The sequence below is a fragment of the Pungitius pungitius genome, chromosome 7 (genome assembly GCF_949316345.1).
Source record: "Pungitius pungitius chromosome 7, fPunPun2.1, whole genome shotgun sequence".
NCBI classification, from domain to species: domain Eukaryota; kingdom Metazoa; phylum Chordata; class Actinopteri; order Perciformes; family Gasterosteidae; genus Pungitius; species Pungitius pungitius.
In genome coordinates this window covers 18,435,842-18,450,965 of record NC_084906.1, presented here as the reverse complement: position 1 = coordinate 18,450,965, position 15,124 = coordinate 18,435,842, and the positions used below count along the sequence as shown (strand labels likewise).

The 15,124-nt window shown below is 45.2% G+C and overlaps 2 protein-coding genes across 4 annotated transcripts; both read right to left on the bottom strand.

Annotated features, from left to right (window-relative positions):
• Window positions 1–1,027: 1,027 nt before the first annotated feature.
• On the bottom strand, window positions 1,028–4,014 carry zgc:77486 (uncharacterized protein LOC405808 homolog). 3 transcript variants are annotated; one of them, XM_062563544.1, is made up of 5 exons: window positions 3,811–4,014; window positions 3,493–3,604; window positions 2,312–2,445; window positions 1,709–1,816; window positions 1,028–1,225 (listed from the first exon to the last, which is right to left on the bottom strand). In XM_062563544.1, exons 1-5 carry the CDS (start codon window positions 3,968–3,970, stop codon window positions 1,077–1,079), a joined length of 663 nt encoding a protein of 220 aa, XP_062419528.1. In that variant the 5' UTR covers window positions 3,971–4,014; the 3' UTR covers window positions 1,028–1,076. The 3 variants fall into 3 exon arrangements, with proteins under 3 accessions (XP_062419528.1, XP_062419527.1, XP_062419526.1); XM_062563543.1 differs by having other exon boundaries at window positions 2,312–2,439; window positions 3,811–4,006; XM_062563542.1 differs by having other exon boundaries at window positions 3,493–3,601; window positions 3,811–4,006.
• A 1,320-nt stretch (window positions 4,015–5,334) lies between these two features.
• On the bottom strand, window positions 5,335–14,817 carry plin3 (perilipin 3). Its single transcript, XM_037469953.2, has 8 exons — window positions 14,693–14,817; window positions 11,770–11,859; window positions 11,410–11,605; window positions 10,994–11,076; window positions 10,227–10,458; window positions 6,906–7,243; window positions 6,426–6,644; window positions 5,335–6,028 (listed from the first exon to the last, which is right to left on the bottom strand). The coding sequence occupies exons 2-8, from the start codon at window positions 11,836–11,838 to the stop codon at window positions 5,888–5,890; spliced, it is 1,278 nt and encodes a 425-aa protein (XP_037325850.2). The 5' UTR covers window positions 11,839–11,859; window positions 14,693–14,817; the 3' UTR covers window positions 5,335–5,887.
• Window positions 14,818–15,124: the final 307 nt, after the last annotated feature.

Sequence of the window (15,124 nt, the reverse complement as noted above, 5' to 3'; positions counted from 1 at the left end):
GAACTACTTAAATAGAATTGAAAAAAAAAAAAAAAAAAAAAGGTATTAAGCGCAAATCTGAGTGATTTGCTGCCACATGCTGCCAATCCTCCAGCACAGACCGACCAAACGATAAAAAATAAATAGAATGCTATCACACAATTCAAGCTAACTACAATATATTAATATAGATCTTCTGATGTCATACGCTCATTTAAAATAGCAAAAAGAAAAAAAGAAACATAATTCAATCACGCAGTTGAGTCAAGGTTCTCGGTTCTGCCTCCTTGCCCCCCCCCCCAGCCCCCCCAACAAATGTTCATGCACCAGATATCAGTGTGATAAGTCGATATATCAAAGAGAAACGTTTCTGGAAAATGCTAAGACTTGGGGGGGTCAACATATGGGGAAAAAGGTAAGTGGATGGGGGGAGGGGGCGTCTGCAGATTCGACAATATGTTGACATCATTTTCGGTTTGTGGGGAGGGGGTTATGGGAAATATATATACACACATATATACGTGTGTGTGTGTGTGTGTGTGTGTATATACTCCAAAGCCCTTGAAGGTCTTACTGATAGATGGGTTGTTTTTCTAAACTCGTCAGACCTCCTTAATTGACCCCCCCGTGTCGATGATCGGGCTGCGACACATTCCTCAGCTTCATCTCATTTCAACTGCCTGGCAGGGATTGTAAAAAAAAAATTAAAAATTAAAAAAAAAGAAGAAACGCACACGACCCCCCCCCCCCCTCTGGTTGAGAAACAAAAAGGGCTCAAATCAAATGCCTTCCCTCCCCACAGCGACACCAATGTCCACCAGGCCCCTACGGCACTCTCCCCGACTCTCAAGTAAATGTGCACACATCGACTTCCACCCCCACACACACACACACACACACACACACAACAGTAGAGAGAGAGGGAGATGCTAGTAGGCCGCCCCCCCCCCCCCCCCCCCGGGCTTGGTCTATCATGAACAAATGAAGCCATGATTTCAGGTGTTCTCCTCCAAGTCGCCATTGTTCATATTCACAGAGTCAGAGACTTTTTCTTTGTTTGTCGTTTGTTGTTGTTGTTGGTGGTTTGCACGCGCTCCTCATAACTTCTGGATCTTCTCCGCCACCACGATGGGGTTCTCCTTGCGTATGCGGGCGGCGGCGGCGCTCCGGTAGTCGAAGGGGCAGTCGTGTTTGTCGGAGTAGCGGTGAATGGCACAGAACAGGTTCCCGCAGCGACAGTCGAAACCTTCGGGGGCAAAACACACACTCGGTCACTGTGATTGTCAACAGCATGCGGGGCGAGTGCTGCTCCAGTGACCTTTAGAGTAGGCGCGCGCTGCGTGGCTTTGTTTTAGTTTGCAGCAACAACAACAACAACAAAAAAAAACTTTTTAGTTGCGGGTTAAGACATTAAAATAGAATCAAACAAATGGGACTGGAGGCTCCGTTGAGGTTATCCACGGTGGAGGCCAGCGTCACACTGTCAAATGCACCACTGAGCAAAGGCTCGTGGTTTAACTTTACATTTTTTAGGTAGAAGAAACATGACTAAATAGCCGTAAGCTTGCATCCAACATGTGGTGGATATTCCAAGAAACCCCCCCCCCCCCCCTACGCAAACTGTAATCTATTGCGTTTGTCAGACGCTGAATGGTCGGAAGCTTCTGATAAGTGGCATCACGTTCAGAAACACAGACGAAGGCCAAAACAATGCTCCTCTCTTCCTTACCAGTAAGGCCCACTTTCTTCCGGCATGAGAAGCAGCGGTTCTTCTTCTTGTTTTTATCTGGAGTTTGGTCATTATCAGACAAAGCCTGCGCCGCCTCCTCCACCGGGTCTGATGAAATAAAAGACACACACACACACACACAATAAAACAACCCATCCATTGTTTTCTTCACATACATGCTCCTACGGATAGATACATAACAAAATAAAACTCACAATGCCCAAAAATGACAAACAAATAGAATTAAATTAAAATTATACATTTGGATGACGGATTTGTGATAATAAAGGGCCCTGACAAACCAGACGGTGTGACAAATAATTGAAAGTTTCATCTAAACCTCATAAAATATAATTTTATGATTAAAAAAATTATTAATTAAAATATTATTTTAAAAGAGCGTACATTTAAAGTTCTTCATGGTAGAAGGCGGCCAGCGCATCCATAGTTTACATCTTCATTCCCAGCGTTAACGAGCAGGGGGCCGAGTCCACAGCAGCGTGTGAGTGTGACTCACTTCGTGCGCTAGGGAGGGGGGGGGGGGGGGGGGGTGGGGGGGACTGATTCGCCAAAAAGAGGGCCGCCGAGCCCTGTGAGGTTTACCTGAGCTGTTGGAAGTGCCCTCCTCCTCCTCCTCCCCCTCCTCCGCCTCCGCTCGGTCCGAGTCCGCGGCTCCCGAATCGTGGGAGATGCTCATGGCGGTCATCTGCTGAGTGACGGGGCTCGGGGAGCTGGGGCTGGCACACAAATGAACACATTTCAACTCACGGACACCTTTTACCGATTCACTGTATGTCTACAAGATACATTTGGCTGCATGCACGCATGCATCCGTCTGATTCTATTCATCTCAGAGCTGCCCTGGTCTATTGCCTTTGGTTTTTATGCCCTTTTTACGCCAAATAAACGTCGCTTCATTGTTAAAACAGCCCCCCCCATTACATCATCATCATCTCAAACACTCCTCTCACCCATCACATGATATGTAATGATTTAGTGACATAACTAAAGCATTCCAGAGCCCTTATAAAATGCTTAATTCCACAAAAATAAGCCTTACCCGCAACAATTGTTCAACATTATGCAACAGTGTTAAGAACAGGCCCCTGGTTACTGGTGAGCGGTTTGTTTCCGTGTCAACTTTAAACAAGATAGTGACCGTTCTGCTTGTGAAAACGTAAAATAGAAATAAAGCTCAGCTGCCACACAATTACTAGTCATCCACCACTGAGTGCCCAACAATTACGAGGTCGCTCACAAGCATAACGCTACCCATAAACCCTACACAAAAACAGATGGATTATCAGTTCTGATCTAGAATCAGGCTGAGAGCCCGATTGGTCTTTAGATGTGAAGCACGTGGTCGTGTGTTGCTACTTTCTTAAAAGTGAAGTATCGCCTGGCAAATAGCTTTCACCAAAAGCCATCAGGCAACGCTACAAATGCTTCAATGCCCAGAGAAGACTGAAACCCGAGCAGTGAAATGGGAACTTTCCTCTCGGATTTGTGCAGAAAACAAGCTGTTGTACTGTTTGAAGCGGCTAGTGAGAGAAAACGTCGGAACGCGGCGTGCTGCAGCGAATAATGAACTGATGTACTCGTCAATATTACAATATCGGCAATCAAATAAACCTCTGGAACGGCACACACGGTGTTTTCATAAAAGGACTGAACTGGTCCTAATCTGATGAACACTGCGTTTAATTTGACCTGCTGACAAAGAGATGCAACTAATCCCAGGAGAATAAGCTCCTCGAGGGCTCCGACCACCCGCCCCCATGTACCTGGCCGTTTGCTCCTCCGGGGGGGTTCCCGCCACTTGCGCGCTGGGCTCTGAGGTCGTACTCTCCACAGTCACGCCAGACGAGCCCGGCGAACCTGCTGGTGACGTAGCTGCTGTGGGGGGGTCACAAAGCACAAAAGGAATTTCTATTGGTCTCATTTATCCGTGAGCACATCTTAACACGTGAAAGTCACTCTCCTGCCGTGTGATGCCCACAGTGTCTGTTCTCAAACACCCACCCTGTTCCAAGTTCCTGTTTTTCCCACCTAACAGACACCCAACTGGTTGTATGCCCCCCCCCCCCCCCCCATCTCCATACCTTTCTCTTCAGGCGGGCTGGATCGCCCCCCTCCCTGTTGTCTCTGCAGGTGTTCCTTGTAGCAGACCGAGCACATGCCGTTGTTGCGGGGGTTACCATAGAAACCGCATCCCATAGTGCAAAGCATTGGCACCTGCGTCTGATTGGTCTCCTGAGCCATGCTCCGACAGAGCGGGTAGAGGGGGGGGGGGAAGAGGAGATTCCTGGAAAATGGGGTGGCAGAAGTTAGTCTAAAACGATTATATTCAATGACATGTGTTGATTTGAATGAAATCTGAGTGACTTTGTGGGCTCAGGTGGTAACGACCTTATTTGACATAAGGGAGTTACCAGGTTCATAAATCAAGATCATCTATAGGTTTGGCCATTGAAGCAGGACATGTTCACACTAGAATAAGACTTCAGTATTAAGTCTGTAAGTCAAAAGATCAAATCATTCGCACCTGATGGGAAGGTAAGGGAGCACACGCGCACACACACACACACCCACACACACACACAGGTCAATGTAAAGCTGCTCCTGCAACAATAGGCCAGGAGTTTTGAAAGTGGCTCACTGTGGAATTGTCACACAAACTAGGTGGGAGAGCCGTGCACGTGAATGAAAACAAAAGGGTACAAAGAGACATGCAGAAAGTTACTGATCTGCGAAAAAAAAAAAAAAGAGAAAAAGACCAGAGCGAGGTCAGCGGGTTTCTGCTCGCTTACGGCGCACCAGAAAGACGCTTCGATCCCCGGGGCAAAAGTTAACGTCGGTTGACAGAAAAAAAAAAGGACATGCCTGCACACGAATAACTTCAGCGAGACCCTCGAGCGTTGCCCGGTCACGACTGGACGCCGCTTCCAGCGCAGCTGGACTAAACTTCCAGCTGCGTGTCGCCAGGAAACAATCGAAGTCCTGTGCTGGCGGCGACGCTGTGGGCGAGCGGTACCGTTAGCAAACAGCCCCGCCGGACGCTCTTTAGCGTCCCTCTGGCTGGATAACACAAACAAACAAATCGAAAGAGGGGGACAAAAACTTGGTAGCTTCCGATAGCGATGAAAACCAACACGAACAATGAACAAAACAACAACAAAAAAAGTACCGCGTCCGTAACGACGGGGTGTAAACAAATGTTGTTTTAAATCGAATAGACGCTAGTGCTAGCAGGCTAGCGTTAGCCGACCTGCTAGCTTAAACCGCGCTGCCTGACGGTGTCCTCGCCGGTTTAAGGTCGGTTACGCACAGCGGCGGTCTCTCACGGCGATCCGGGTGGGGGGAGACGGTACCTGGGTTTGGAGGTACCGGGGGGGGCGGCCGACGACCTTGGGCTTCAGATTTGTACGAGTTGTGTCCCCCAGCGGAGCGTGCGGCCTCTTACCCAGCGCTAGCTCCCGACATTCGGAACAACGACCATGACGTCATGCCCAGCATCGATTCAGCCTTCAGTCGGTCGGGCCAACACGGCAAAGTCCACCGACCAACCAAAAAGCACCAAACACCCCCCCCCCCCCCCCCCCCGACAAAAACACCAGCACAACCACTGAGTGATAACACTTTAATCAATGCATTCGGTATCAATACTGTGTCACAGATCCATCGAACTCCAGAAGCCCACAAAAAGGTGCAGACACAGAATACAAAATACTGGAATTAAAACGGCCAGTCTGCAATGATGAGTACAGTGAGCTCTCCATCCAGAGGTTTATTTGATCGCCGTTTTTATTCACACAAAAGGGAGATTGAGCATTTGTTAAAGTCAAGTAATTCTTAAATACTTCTTTAAGGCACCAACAAAAGTTTTCAGGAATCAGCACATTTTGAGCACATGCGTAGTAGATCATTTTAAAAATACTTTTTTGATGTAAAATAAAGTGCACAGATATACAAAACCTCTATGGCCACGTCAGAGCGTTGAGTCAACCTCTACATCACACATGTTATTGAGTTATTAAATGCTGAATATTTTGTCCATTATAAATATTTCATTAAAGCAAGCAGATTTGATTTTTTTTTCTTTCTCAAAAGGTCCAGGTACAGTATACACCAGTTTCTTGCCCCCCCCCCTCATGGAGAAAACTCAAGAGTCTTGCAAGTCTAGTTGCCAGGTCCACTCTGCCCCATCGCTCCATCTTCCTCCGCCTTCTCGGCGATCTGAGGCGCAAAAGGTCCCACCAGCCAGTTGAGTGGTGTGTTGTTCAGTAGATAGTCCATGACACCGTCCAGAGACCGCTGAACCTGGGAACAAGCATTAGTAGTAGTAGTAAGACCAGTATACTAAACAACAACATCACGGATCCCTAATCAAAAGGTTCCCTTAGGAATGTGCTATCCATACATTATATGTGTGTCCATAACTAAATACAAGTAGCTGTCCTAGTTTCATAAATGCATATGAATGAGCAGACACCCCTGGTGGACGTTTGTTTATGTGAACTATGACAGAGTTTCCTGTTTAATTCCAGTTTAATAAGACTGTTTATTATTCAAGCGGCATTTAAAAAGGTAATGGAAAGACAAATTGTAAAAAGGGATTGCACTGCGGAAAAAATAAACTTCAAATCACTATACTATTTTTAGCGAAGCTGAAGCAGCAAAATAAAACAGTGGTGTAAAGACTGGGTGCGATTATTACCTGGCTCAGGTGATGGCGGCTGCGCTCCAGAAGGAGGGGCGTGATGGTGCTGGTGGTCCCCAGAGAGGAGTGCAGTTCTTCAGCTGATCGCCTTGCGCTCGTAAGCTGGTCCTGGACTGCACCTGGCAGACCCTGAGCACTTGACACCACGTTGGAGCATGCCGATCTCAGCTGGTCACTCAGCCCGTGCACCATGGAGAGGACACGCCACTCCAGCTGCTGTGAGCGGAAGGAAAAGAAATGAGTGATTCACATTTTAAATAATGATGTCCACTAGTGATTTATTGCTAGGTTTATTGATTGGTTCTCAGGACTTCATGCTCTTAGAAGAGTTCTTTTTGTTCAAGTGGTATTCAAAGTTACTTTGGAGTGTACATGCTGCCTATGGAACGTTAAAGTATACACTCTAAATGCTGTCAAATGCAAACATAACCCGGTTAGAAGCCATCAAGACAATTCCCGTAATGCTTCAGCCCTGACCTCAGCCTCATCTGTGGTCCCGGCTGGCTCTGAATCAGCCTGTCCAGCTCCAGCTTGCTTCTGCTTCCAGTCTTTCCAGCGCTGCAGCAGCTGCTCGGAGGCTCCTCCTATCTGGTTACCGGCGGTGCCCAGACCGGTGCGGGCCATCTCCAGCAGGTCCAGAGTACTGGTGATCTGAGCCACTGTGGTGTAGGTGGTGTCCCTGGCGAGGCCGGCACGGACCAGGGAGTGCTGCAGGGCTCGCTCCTGGACTTTGGCGGAGAGTTTCCCCAGGCGGACAAAGTAGCTGGGGCTCGATGCGGCCGTCACCTCACTGGTGACCGGTTCAGCCACAGCAGCTGACAAGAGAATGGCATTCATCTCATACAGTACAAGTCAAAAGTTTAGGATGAGAAAGTGTGTCTAACCCGTTGACTGGTACTGAATGTATAATAAAAAGAGATGTTTTATGTATTTAAAAGAAAATTGTATTAAATATGTCTGTGATTTTAGTGCTATGCTCTATACTGTAGTGTACTGTGTAATATCTAATATTGCAATATGTGACGCTATAATGATTCTTAAAAACACTTAACAAAATGCAATGATGCTGGAATATTACAGGGAGAGCTATTATTTCAAAGGGACATCCTGCCGTTATTATTCCATAAAATCAGTTTTTATGAAAAATCATTTAGTAATCACAACACATCTCATGCTTAGAGTGATATAAGCGACTGACATGCTTGGAGTAGTGGAGGGAGGCTCAATGGGCTCCCTCCCACGCCCCGCTAACTAGGGCATCTGTTCGGAGTTGGGCTACTTGACTCTGACCGGATTAAAGCGCATTTGCTGAGGAGAGACCAAAAGATTGGAGAGCCACCGAAAAACCCCGAACCACCCGTCGGTGGAAGCTGAAGGATATGCCGAAAGAGCCACAGTAAACCCCTGAACAGATCCAAACTCCCCAGAGCACTGCCGGGTGCTTCGAGGATGCCGCTGGAGGCAGTGGGCCTTGCATGTTTTGCCATCTCCAGGCTCTGAGAGTCGCCTCTGTGAGTATGGCAGGTTGTCATGACATCACAGTAGCAGGTGTCAAAGCTGTGAGCGTTGGATATTGTCAGGGCTTTATGGGCCAAGCTAACAGAGGGGAAGTTCACTGGGATGCCCTGCCTCCCTCTCTATGAATAGAATCAACCATTCATGTGTGTCAGATCCAGTCACAGGGGAGGAATTAAACACTTTTATCAGGACCACCCCAGTACTGCCGCATCACCGTGTCTTTATAATGTTAATTGTTTGGGAGATTTGCTTTTTGATAAATAAAAAGAGTTAAGGCTACAGACTCGAATGGTAAACGCAGCCAATAACGAATATTAATCATGGAACAAATGAAGTTTGAGCAAATGGAAGATGTACCAACTACAACTGCACTTATTGTAGGTCGCTTTGGATAAAAGCCTCAGCTAAATGACATGTAATGTCGTCATTTATAATGTATAAAATTGAACTCTGAGTCATGTAAGGGATGCAAAAGCTAATCATTGAGCTTACATTTTAAGTCTGAATCCTTACTAATAAATACCTGAAAGTAGCTTTACTTTCTCATGCGCCGATACGATGTGTATCAAAAGTATTGTTTGTTTTCAAGTGAAAATGTAAAAAGAACAAAAAAGGGCAAGTTGCAACATAAAGGTTGTGTAGTAGTAAGTAATCGCACGTGTTTTCATGAAATATACACTCACCGGCCACTTTATTAGGTACCCCATGCTAGTAACGAGTTGGACCCCCTTTTGCCTTCAGAACTGCCTCAATTCTTCGTTGCATAGATTCAACAAGGTGCTGGAAGCATTCCTCAGGGAGTTTGGTCCATATTGACATGATGGCATCACACAGTTGCCGCAGATTTGTCGGCTGCACATCCATGATGCGAATCTCCCGTTCCACCACATCCCAAAGATGCTCTATTGGATTGAGATCTGGTGATTGTGGAGGCCATTAGAGTACAGCGAACTCATTGTCATGTTCAAGAAACCAGTCTGAGATGATTCCAGCTTTATGACATGGCGCTTTATCCTGCTGAAAGTAGCCATCAGAAGTTGGGTACATTGTGGTCATAAAGGGATGGACATGGTCAGCAACAATACTCAGGTAGGCTGTGGCGTTGCAACGATGCTCAATTGGTACCAAGGGGCCCAAAGAGTGCCAAGAAAATATTCCCCACACCATGACACCACCACCACCAGCCTGAACCGTTGATACAAGGCAGGATGGATCCATGCTTTCATGTTGTAGACGCCAAATTCTGACCCTACCATCCGAATGTCGCAGCAGAAATCGAGACTCATCAGACCAGGCAACGTTTTTCCAATCTTCTATTGTCCAATTTCGATGAGCTTGTGCAAATTGTAGCCTCAGTTTCCTGTTCTTAGCTGAAAGGAGTGGCACCCGGTGTGGTCTTCTGCTGCTGTAGCCCATCTGCCTCAAAGTTCGACGTACTGTGCGTTCAGAGATGCTCTTATGCCCACCTTGGTTGTAACGGGTGGTTATTTGAGTCACTGTTGCCCTTCTATCAGCTCGAACCAGTCTGGCCATTCTCCTCTGACCTCTGGCATCAACAAGGCATTTCCGCCCACAGAACTGCCGCTCACTGGATGTTTTTTCTTTTTCGGACCATTCTCTGTAAACCCTAGAGATGGTTGTGCGTGAAAATCCCAGTAGATTAGCAGTTTGTGAAATACTCAGACCAGCCCTTCTGGCACCAACAATCATGCCACGTTCAAAGTCACTCAAATCACCTTTCTTCCCCATACTGATGCTCGGTTTGAACTGCAGGAGATTGTCTTGACAATGTCTACATGCCTAAATGCACTGAGTTGCTGCCATGTGATTGGCTGCTTAGAAATTAAGTGTTAACGAGCAGTTGGACAGGTGTACCTAATAAAGTGGCCGGTGAGTGTATATTATATATACAGACATATTCTGTGACTCAAACGTTTTAAATGTAGGGTTGCAATCATTCCTGCTGTGTGACAGACACAGAATTTATGAAGCATTTGCATGAAAAATGGAATGCTTACTGACGGAGTCTTGAAGCCCTTAAATTAGGTCGTTCATAGTTCAAATCAAATTTGATTAAAGAAAAGTGGCTGCTTGTTGTCCATTAATTAACTAATTGCAACTGCAGCCCTGTGCCTGCTTCATTTGATCAAACAGTCAAAACACCCCATAACACTGTGTACTTCAGCGCTGGGTTTATCAACTCCCATTGTGTGTGTGTGTGTGTGTGGATTTTTTTAAAATGAACTGATTATGCAATCCACCTTTAACATAGCTACTGACCCAGCTCCTTCTCCGTGAGCGGCAGGTTCTGGTCAACCCAGTGCTCGGACCGGCTCAGGGCCATGCCCATCCCACTGCTGACCATCTGGCCCATCCGGGTGCCCATGGCGGTGGTGATGCCTCCGCTGACTGCTGCCCGGGTCAGCTCCACACCACCCATCACAGCCCCCATCACAGCGTCTTTGGCCCCAGCCACCGACTGATACACCATGCCCACCGTGTCCGACACCACCTGAGGGAGAGCGAGCAGATTGGGAGTCACACTCGGAGAGCCATTTATGGATTTTCTACATAGCTCTGATACCCCCCCCCCGAGTGTTTTATCTGACTTGTACCCATGGCGTGGTTGTTCATTACCAAGTGGCAACAGTAACTGGTCACACACGTGACGTGTAATCATCCCGTTGCTACTAACTTGGAGCGTAAAGGCGTGTCACAAAATTGCAACTCCACGCGAATGTGAAGATGAGACTTTGATTCAGCCACTAAAAGAGAAGGTTTTATTACGGGAAGTGAATGGGAAGTCCATGTTAATTTGGCGCCTGTGTGACCGTGCCCCAATACATTTAGAAGGTTAGTTAATGATTGCACAATTGTCTGAACCCCGCTGACACTGAACACCAAGACAATTCTAACCAGTCAGTGTAAAAGAAAAAAATGTCAAAAGGCTTTTAAATTGATTCAGAATGATCTTGTAAAAATCGATTGACTGCAGTAGGAACATTATAATGAATAAGTTCCAAAATGAAAAGGTGTTTCTGTCTGACCTTGTCTGCTGGTTTGTGAAGAATTGGCAGCTTCTCTTCCATCTTATCCAGTCCTTTCAGGGCGTATTCATTCACTGTAGCAACTGAAACAAGAACGCAAAGGAAATTCACTAATGGCAATTCATGCAGAATAATATTTAATTTCTTCAAACTCAAAACAAATGGTGATCAGTGGGAAGTCATTTACCACAAAACAATAATTGTTTCATATTTACAGCACATAAATAATTCAAAAGGCTGTCAAAGTTTAAAGTGACACTAATTTCTGTTCTAAGAAGAATAATATCTTTATTCCCGTTGTATTCAAGCCTAGATGTACCGAGTGGACCTGACATTCCTTACACACCTTTAATGCAGTATTCATTTAATGCTACAGCATTGTTGCAGAATCATTTCACACAGAGAGCAGAACTTACGCTGGGGTTCAATAATGTCCAGAAGCGGCTTCGACCCCGTGGTCGCCACTGCTCCCAGGGTTCGCACACCACTTTCTGCCGCATCCATCACTCCCTTCAGCAAGGGCACACTGTCTTTGGTGCTGCTGTAGGCGCTGGAAACCACCCCGCAAGCTGAACTGACCAGAGGCAAATGGCTCACTCGGGAAACAACACTCTAGGGACAAAAGAACAACAACCCTTACTGTCATTGAGAAATGTGACATGCAATGAGATCCCTTTTTCATATAGTTTAAGTCTCTCTGTGCAGGATAATGCTCGATTCCCCACACAATGTAGTGTTTTGTAACACTTGTAATTCTGGGTGTCGGTTCTCCTCACCTGCTGATCTCCATTAGCTGGTTTTGCTGCTGCAGCTCCAGTCTCATTAGTCTTCCCGCTGTCTGCCATTGTGACTGCTGGAGTCAATCTCTGGCATGGAATATAGCGTGTCAAAAATAGATATGTCTTGGTATGCATGATGAAATACATCCCAGATATTCTTTGTTTAAGTGGTTATCCTGAAATAATGGTGCTATGAATTCGGAAATCGAATCACTGTCATGTCAAAGGGTTTAAGAACGTGGGCGCAAAGGCAACTCAACCATTTTAAATTCATTTGTCAACCCTATGATGCAATGAGGATGAAACTGCACTAAAAAAATGAAATGCTGCAGTCAAGTTCATGTCAAAGTTGAAAGTAAAAAAAATAGTGAATAATGATTGGAGTTACATTTTTCTCGTTTTCCTAATCAGGAGTTGACGAAAGGGTCGAATTTTGCTTTGTAAACATGGATTAATGAGGTCAATGTAGATCAAGGTACGAGTTCTAAATTTAGACAAACTATTTTCTGACTTGACACCACAGGAAAAACAAGAATCTACAGTTCAGTCATCGTGTGTGCGTCGGGGAAAACTTCAAAGTCCTTTTGGGAGCATCACAAATTCAAAAGACATATTTTCCCCTTTATACAGCTCCACATTCAACATGTGTTTCTAGAAGAAATAAAGGTTTCCCAAGGTTGTCCATTGTGCCTACAAAGCATAAGTGTGTGAGGAAGTTAGTCCGATTGAAAACTATGGATTAGAATTGAGGGGAAGCCATGAATAACGGCTGCCTGTGAAACCATGGTCGCTGGAGATTGATGGCTCACACCAAGGCGTGCAGGAAAAAGGGCCCTCGACATCATTTACATCCACTGAAAATTCTGAAGTGAATTATTGAGAAATACGGCAAGTCCACAATGGTAAAATATAGCTTGAAGTCAAAACCAGGCCAAAAGAATTACTCAAGTGAAATATTGCTACCCTATTCCATTACAAGTTATTGCTTTAAATAGAAACTAAATCCAACACTAAATGGGTCAGAAAACGTTGGAAAAAAGTGAACAAAAAAAGTCTCTTGCGGGGGAGTGGGTCATATGGATAGAACCTCTATCACTTTACATAGTGTGTAATGTAAGGCCGCAACTATGTTTTTTTTAAATTAATTTATTTGACTATAGATCATTTTCTGGATTAATTAATTTAATTTCATTTAAAAAAATGGCCATCCCATTTCCCCAAAGGCCAAGGGAACTCTCCAATTATTTTAAATGTGGAAACGTCAATTAAATCCTTAAGACAATTGAATAAGCTCTTCTTCTCATGTGCAATTATTTTGATTATCAATTAATTGTTGAAGCAATTTCCGGGGGAAAATACCAATTATTCTCTGGTCTGAGCTTCACAATCATGAGGCTTTGCTACTTTTCTTTGTCTGAAGTAATAGCAACTTCTCTATCTCTGGGTTTCAGATTGTTGGCAGAAAGAAAAACTTAAAAGACGTTGCCTTGGGTTGAGAGAAATTATAAAAATAAATACAAATATGCCATTACTCATCCAACATGTGGATGGACTCCGTTTGCATGCTGCCAGTCGGGCCAAGAAGACTTGAGTGGACCGAGTGTATTGGTCTACTGGTAACACTGGTTCTTCACCATTGTTGACTGGATGCAGCGGGCAGACGCGCTGCAGTAGCGTGTTGAGTGCAGCTGCACATTTTCATCAGCGGTGTTTCACACTAACTGTTCAAGTTGCATTTTGTTGCGACAGCATGGTTGAGCAACGTATTTCTCAAGACGTCGTCATTAGCATTATCACAAATCAAAGTCTCGCCCTATCATCTCCGTGCTATCAAGTGATGAGATGAACCGGAGATAACTAATCAGCACATATTATGCGCAAGGCAACACAAACAAAGGGGTTTTAGACTTTTGGAAATAATCATCCCATTGATAAGTGACTCGGGCAAAGAGCTCATAAAATTCTTATTGGGTTACGAGACTATTTGCCACACCCTTACTAGGTTGAGACACATTATCCCCTTCAGGGAAAAGGACTGCCACGCTCCCGTTGGAGCTGAAAAATGATGTGACCTTTGATATTAATAGACAACCTGGTTTATCGCCAAGAAAATATTGAGACACTTGCCATGAACGACAGTGGTGCAGCTGACGCAAAAAGAAAAGATCAGTTCTGGTCAAAGGGGTCTAAAGTCGTTCTAGGGGCCCTCAAGAGTGTGAAGACCCTCCAGGGGGCTAAAGGAAGAAAGTTGAAGTAAGGAAATAAAAAAAAAATCATTGTCATTCACGTTAAAGTCTCTTAAAATACAAATTAAAAAAAGACTACCCAGAGAAGAAAAATAAAAGGTTATCCTCACAGGTGAACTGGTGTCTGGCAGGGGTCCCTGTCTAAAACAATATCATTATATACAAAGCACAGGCTACACATACAAAAAGCTCTGAGCTGGCATTGAACTGGTGTAATTTCCAGGCTGAAAAAGGCAGCCCATTGTGGAGATGAAATAGGATATACCAACAGCTCAGTTCCAGTACAAACACAGCGTTACACCGCGTGTTCTACCGAGTGTATGATTTCCAACCTTTTAGCCGCTTTTGAACACAACATCGTGTCATTTCAATGGCACGCGCGGTGCTACACGGCCGTTGATTTCAGTCAACCTAAGTAGTGGATGAACTTTACCCCACATGACAAACTATGACTTTTCACCGTCTCTTTTTCTCGGTTCCCCCCCCGTTTGTCACGACTTCTGAGTCAATACCCTCCTCGACGTTAACGGAGAAAGTCAACGTTAGTTGACGCCAGCAAGTTAAAAGTTAAGTGAACGTTAACGTAACGTTACGTTACAAGTTAGCTTAACGTGACGTCTTTTGGGAGTTGATAATAATTTCAAAACAGAGCTGTTAAAAAGTTGTCCACTGACCTCGCTGGCAGCCCGTAGTTGCTCCTCTGTCCCCGGCGTGACCTGCAGTGTGATGTCGGTCACCGAACCACAACACAAGGCCCTCTGTGTGTGTGCGCGCGCCCGAAGCCCCTCGCTCACTCACAGCAAAAGGGGGCGGGGCTCTTCGTGCGTTTTCAACCAATCGAATCACAGTGCGGAAGTTTCGGTCAAAGCTGTATGACCTGGTGCGATAAAAAGAAAATGAGAAAATCATATAAATGATAATACCAACGCATTTTCTTTTCCATTTTATGTGTTTATTGCTTTGCACACTCAGATGGAGTTTGGACTTTTCCCTATCTTACAAGATATTATCTGAGTTTATATTGTGAGACTCATTCAAAGCTACTATTCTTATAAGATGGATGAATTTAAAGTAGTTCAAACTATGTATATCTATATTTAAGTGCT

Bases quoted from the DNA above. Each gene is read 5' to 3' on its own strand.
- plin3 (XM_037469953.2), bottom strand. From the start codon at position 11,838: ATGGCAGACAGCGGGAAGACTAATGAGACTGGAGCTGCAGCAGCAAAA. The intron at 11,077-11,409 runs GTAAGTTCTGCT...TTCTTGTTTCAG, and splicing joins GGACATTATTGAACCCCAGC to TTGCTACAGTGAATGAATAC. The intron at 7,244-10,226 runs GTCAGTAGCTAT...TTCTCTTGTCAG, and splicing joins GCTCACGGAGAAGGAGCTGG to CTGCTGTGGCTGAACCGGTC.
- zgc:77486 (XM_062563544.1), bottom strand. From the start codon at position 3,970: ATGGCTCAGGAGACCAATCAGACGCAGGTGCCAATGCTTTGCACTATG. The intron at 3,605-3,810 runs GTATGGAGATGG...ACCCCCCCACAG, and splicing joins CAGCCCGCCTGAAGAGAAAG to CAGCTACGTCACCAGCAGGT. The intron at 2,446-3,492 runs GTACATGGGGGC...TTTGTGTGCCAG, and splicing joins CCGGAGGAGCAAACGGCCAG to CCCCAGCTCCCCGAGCCCCG.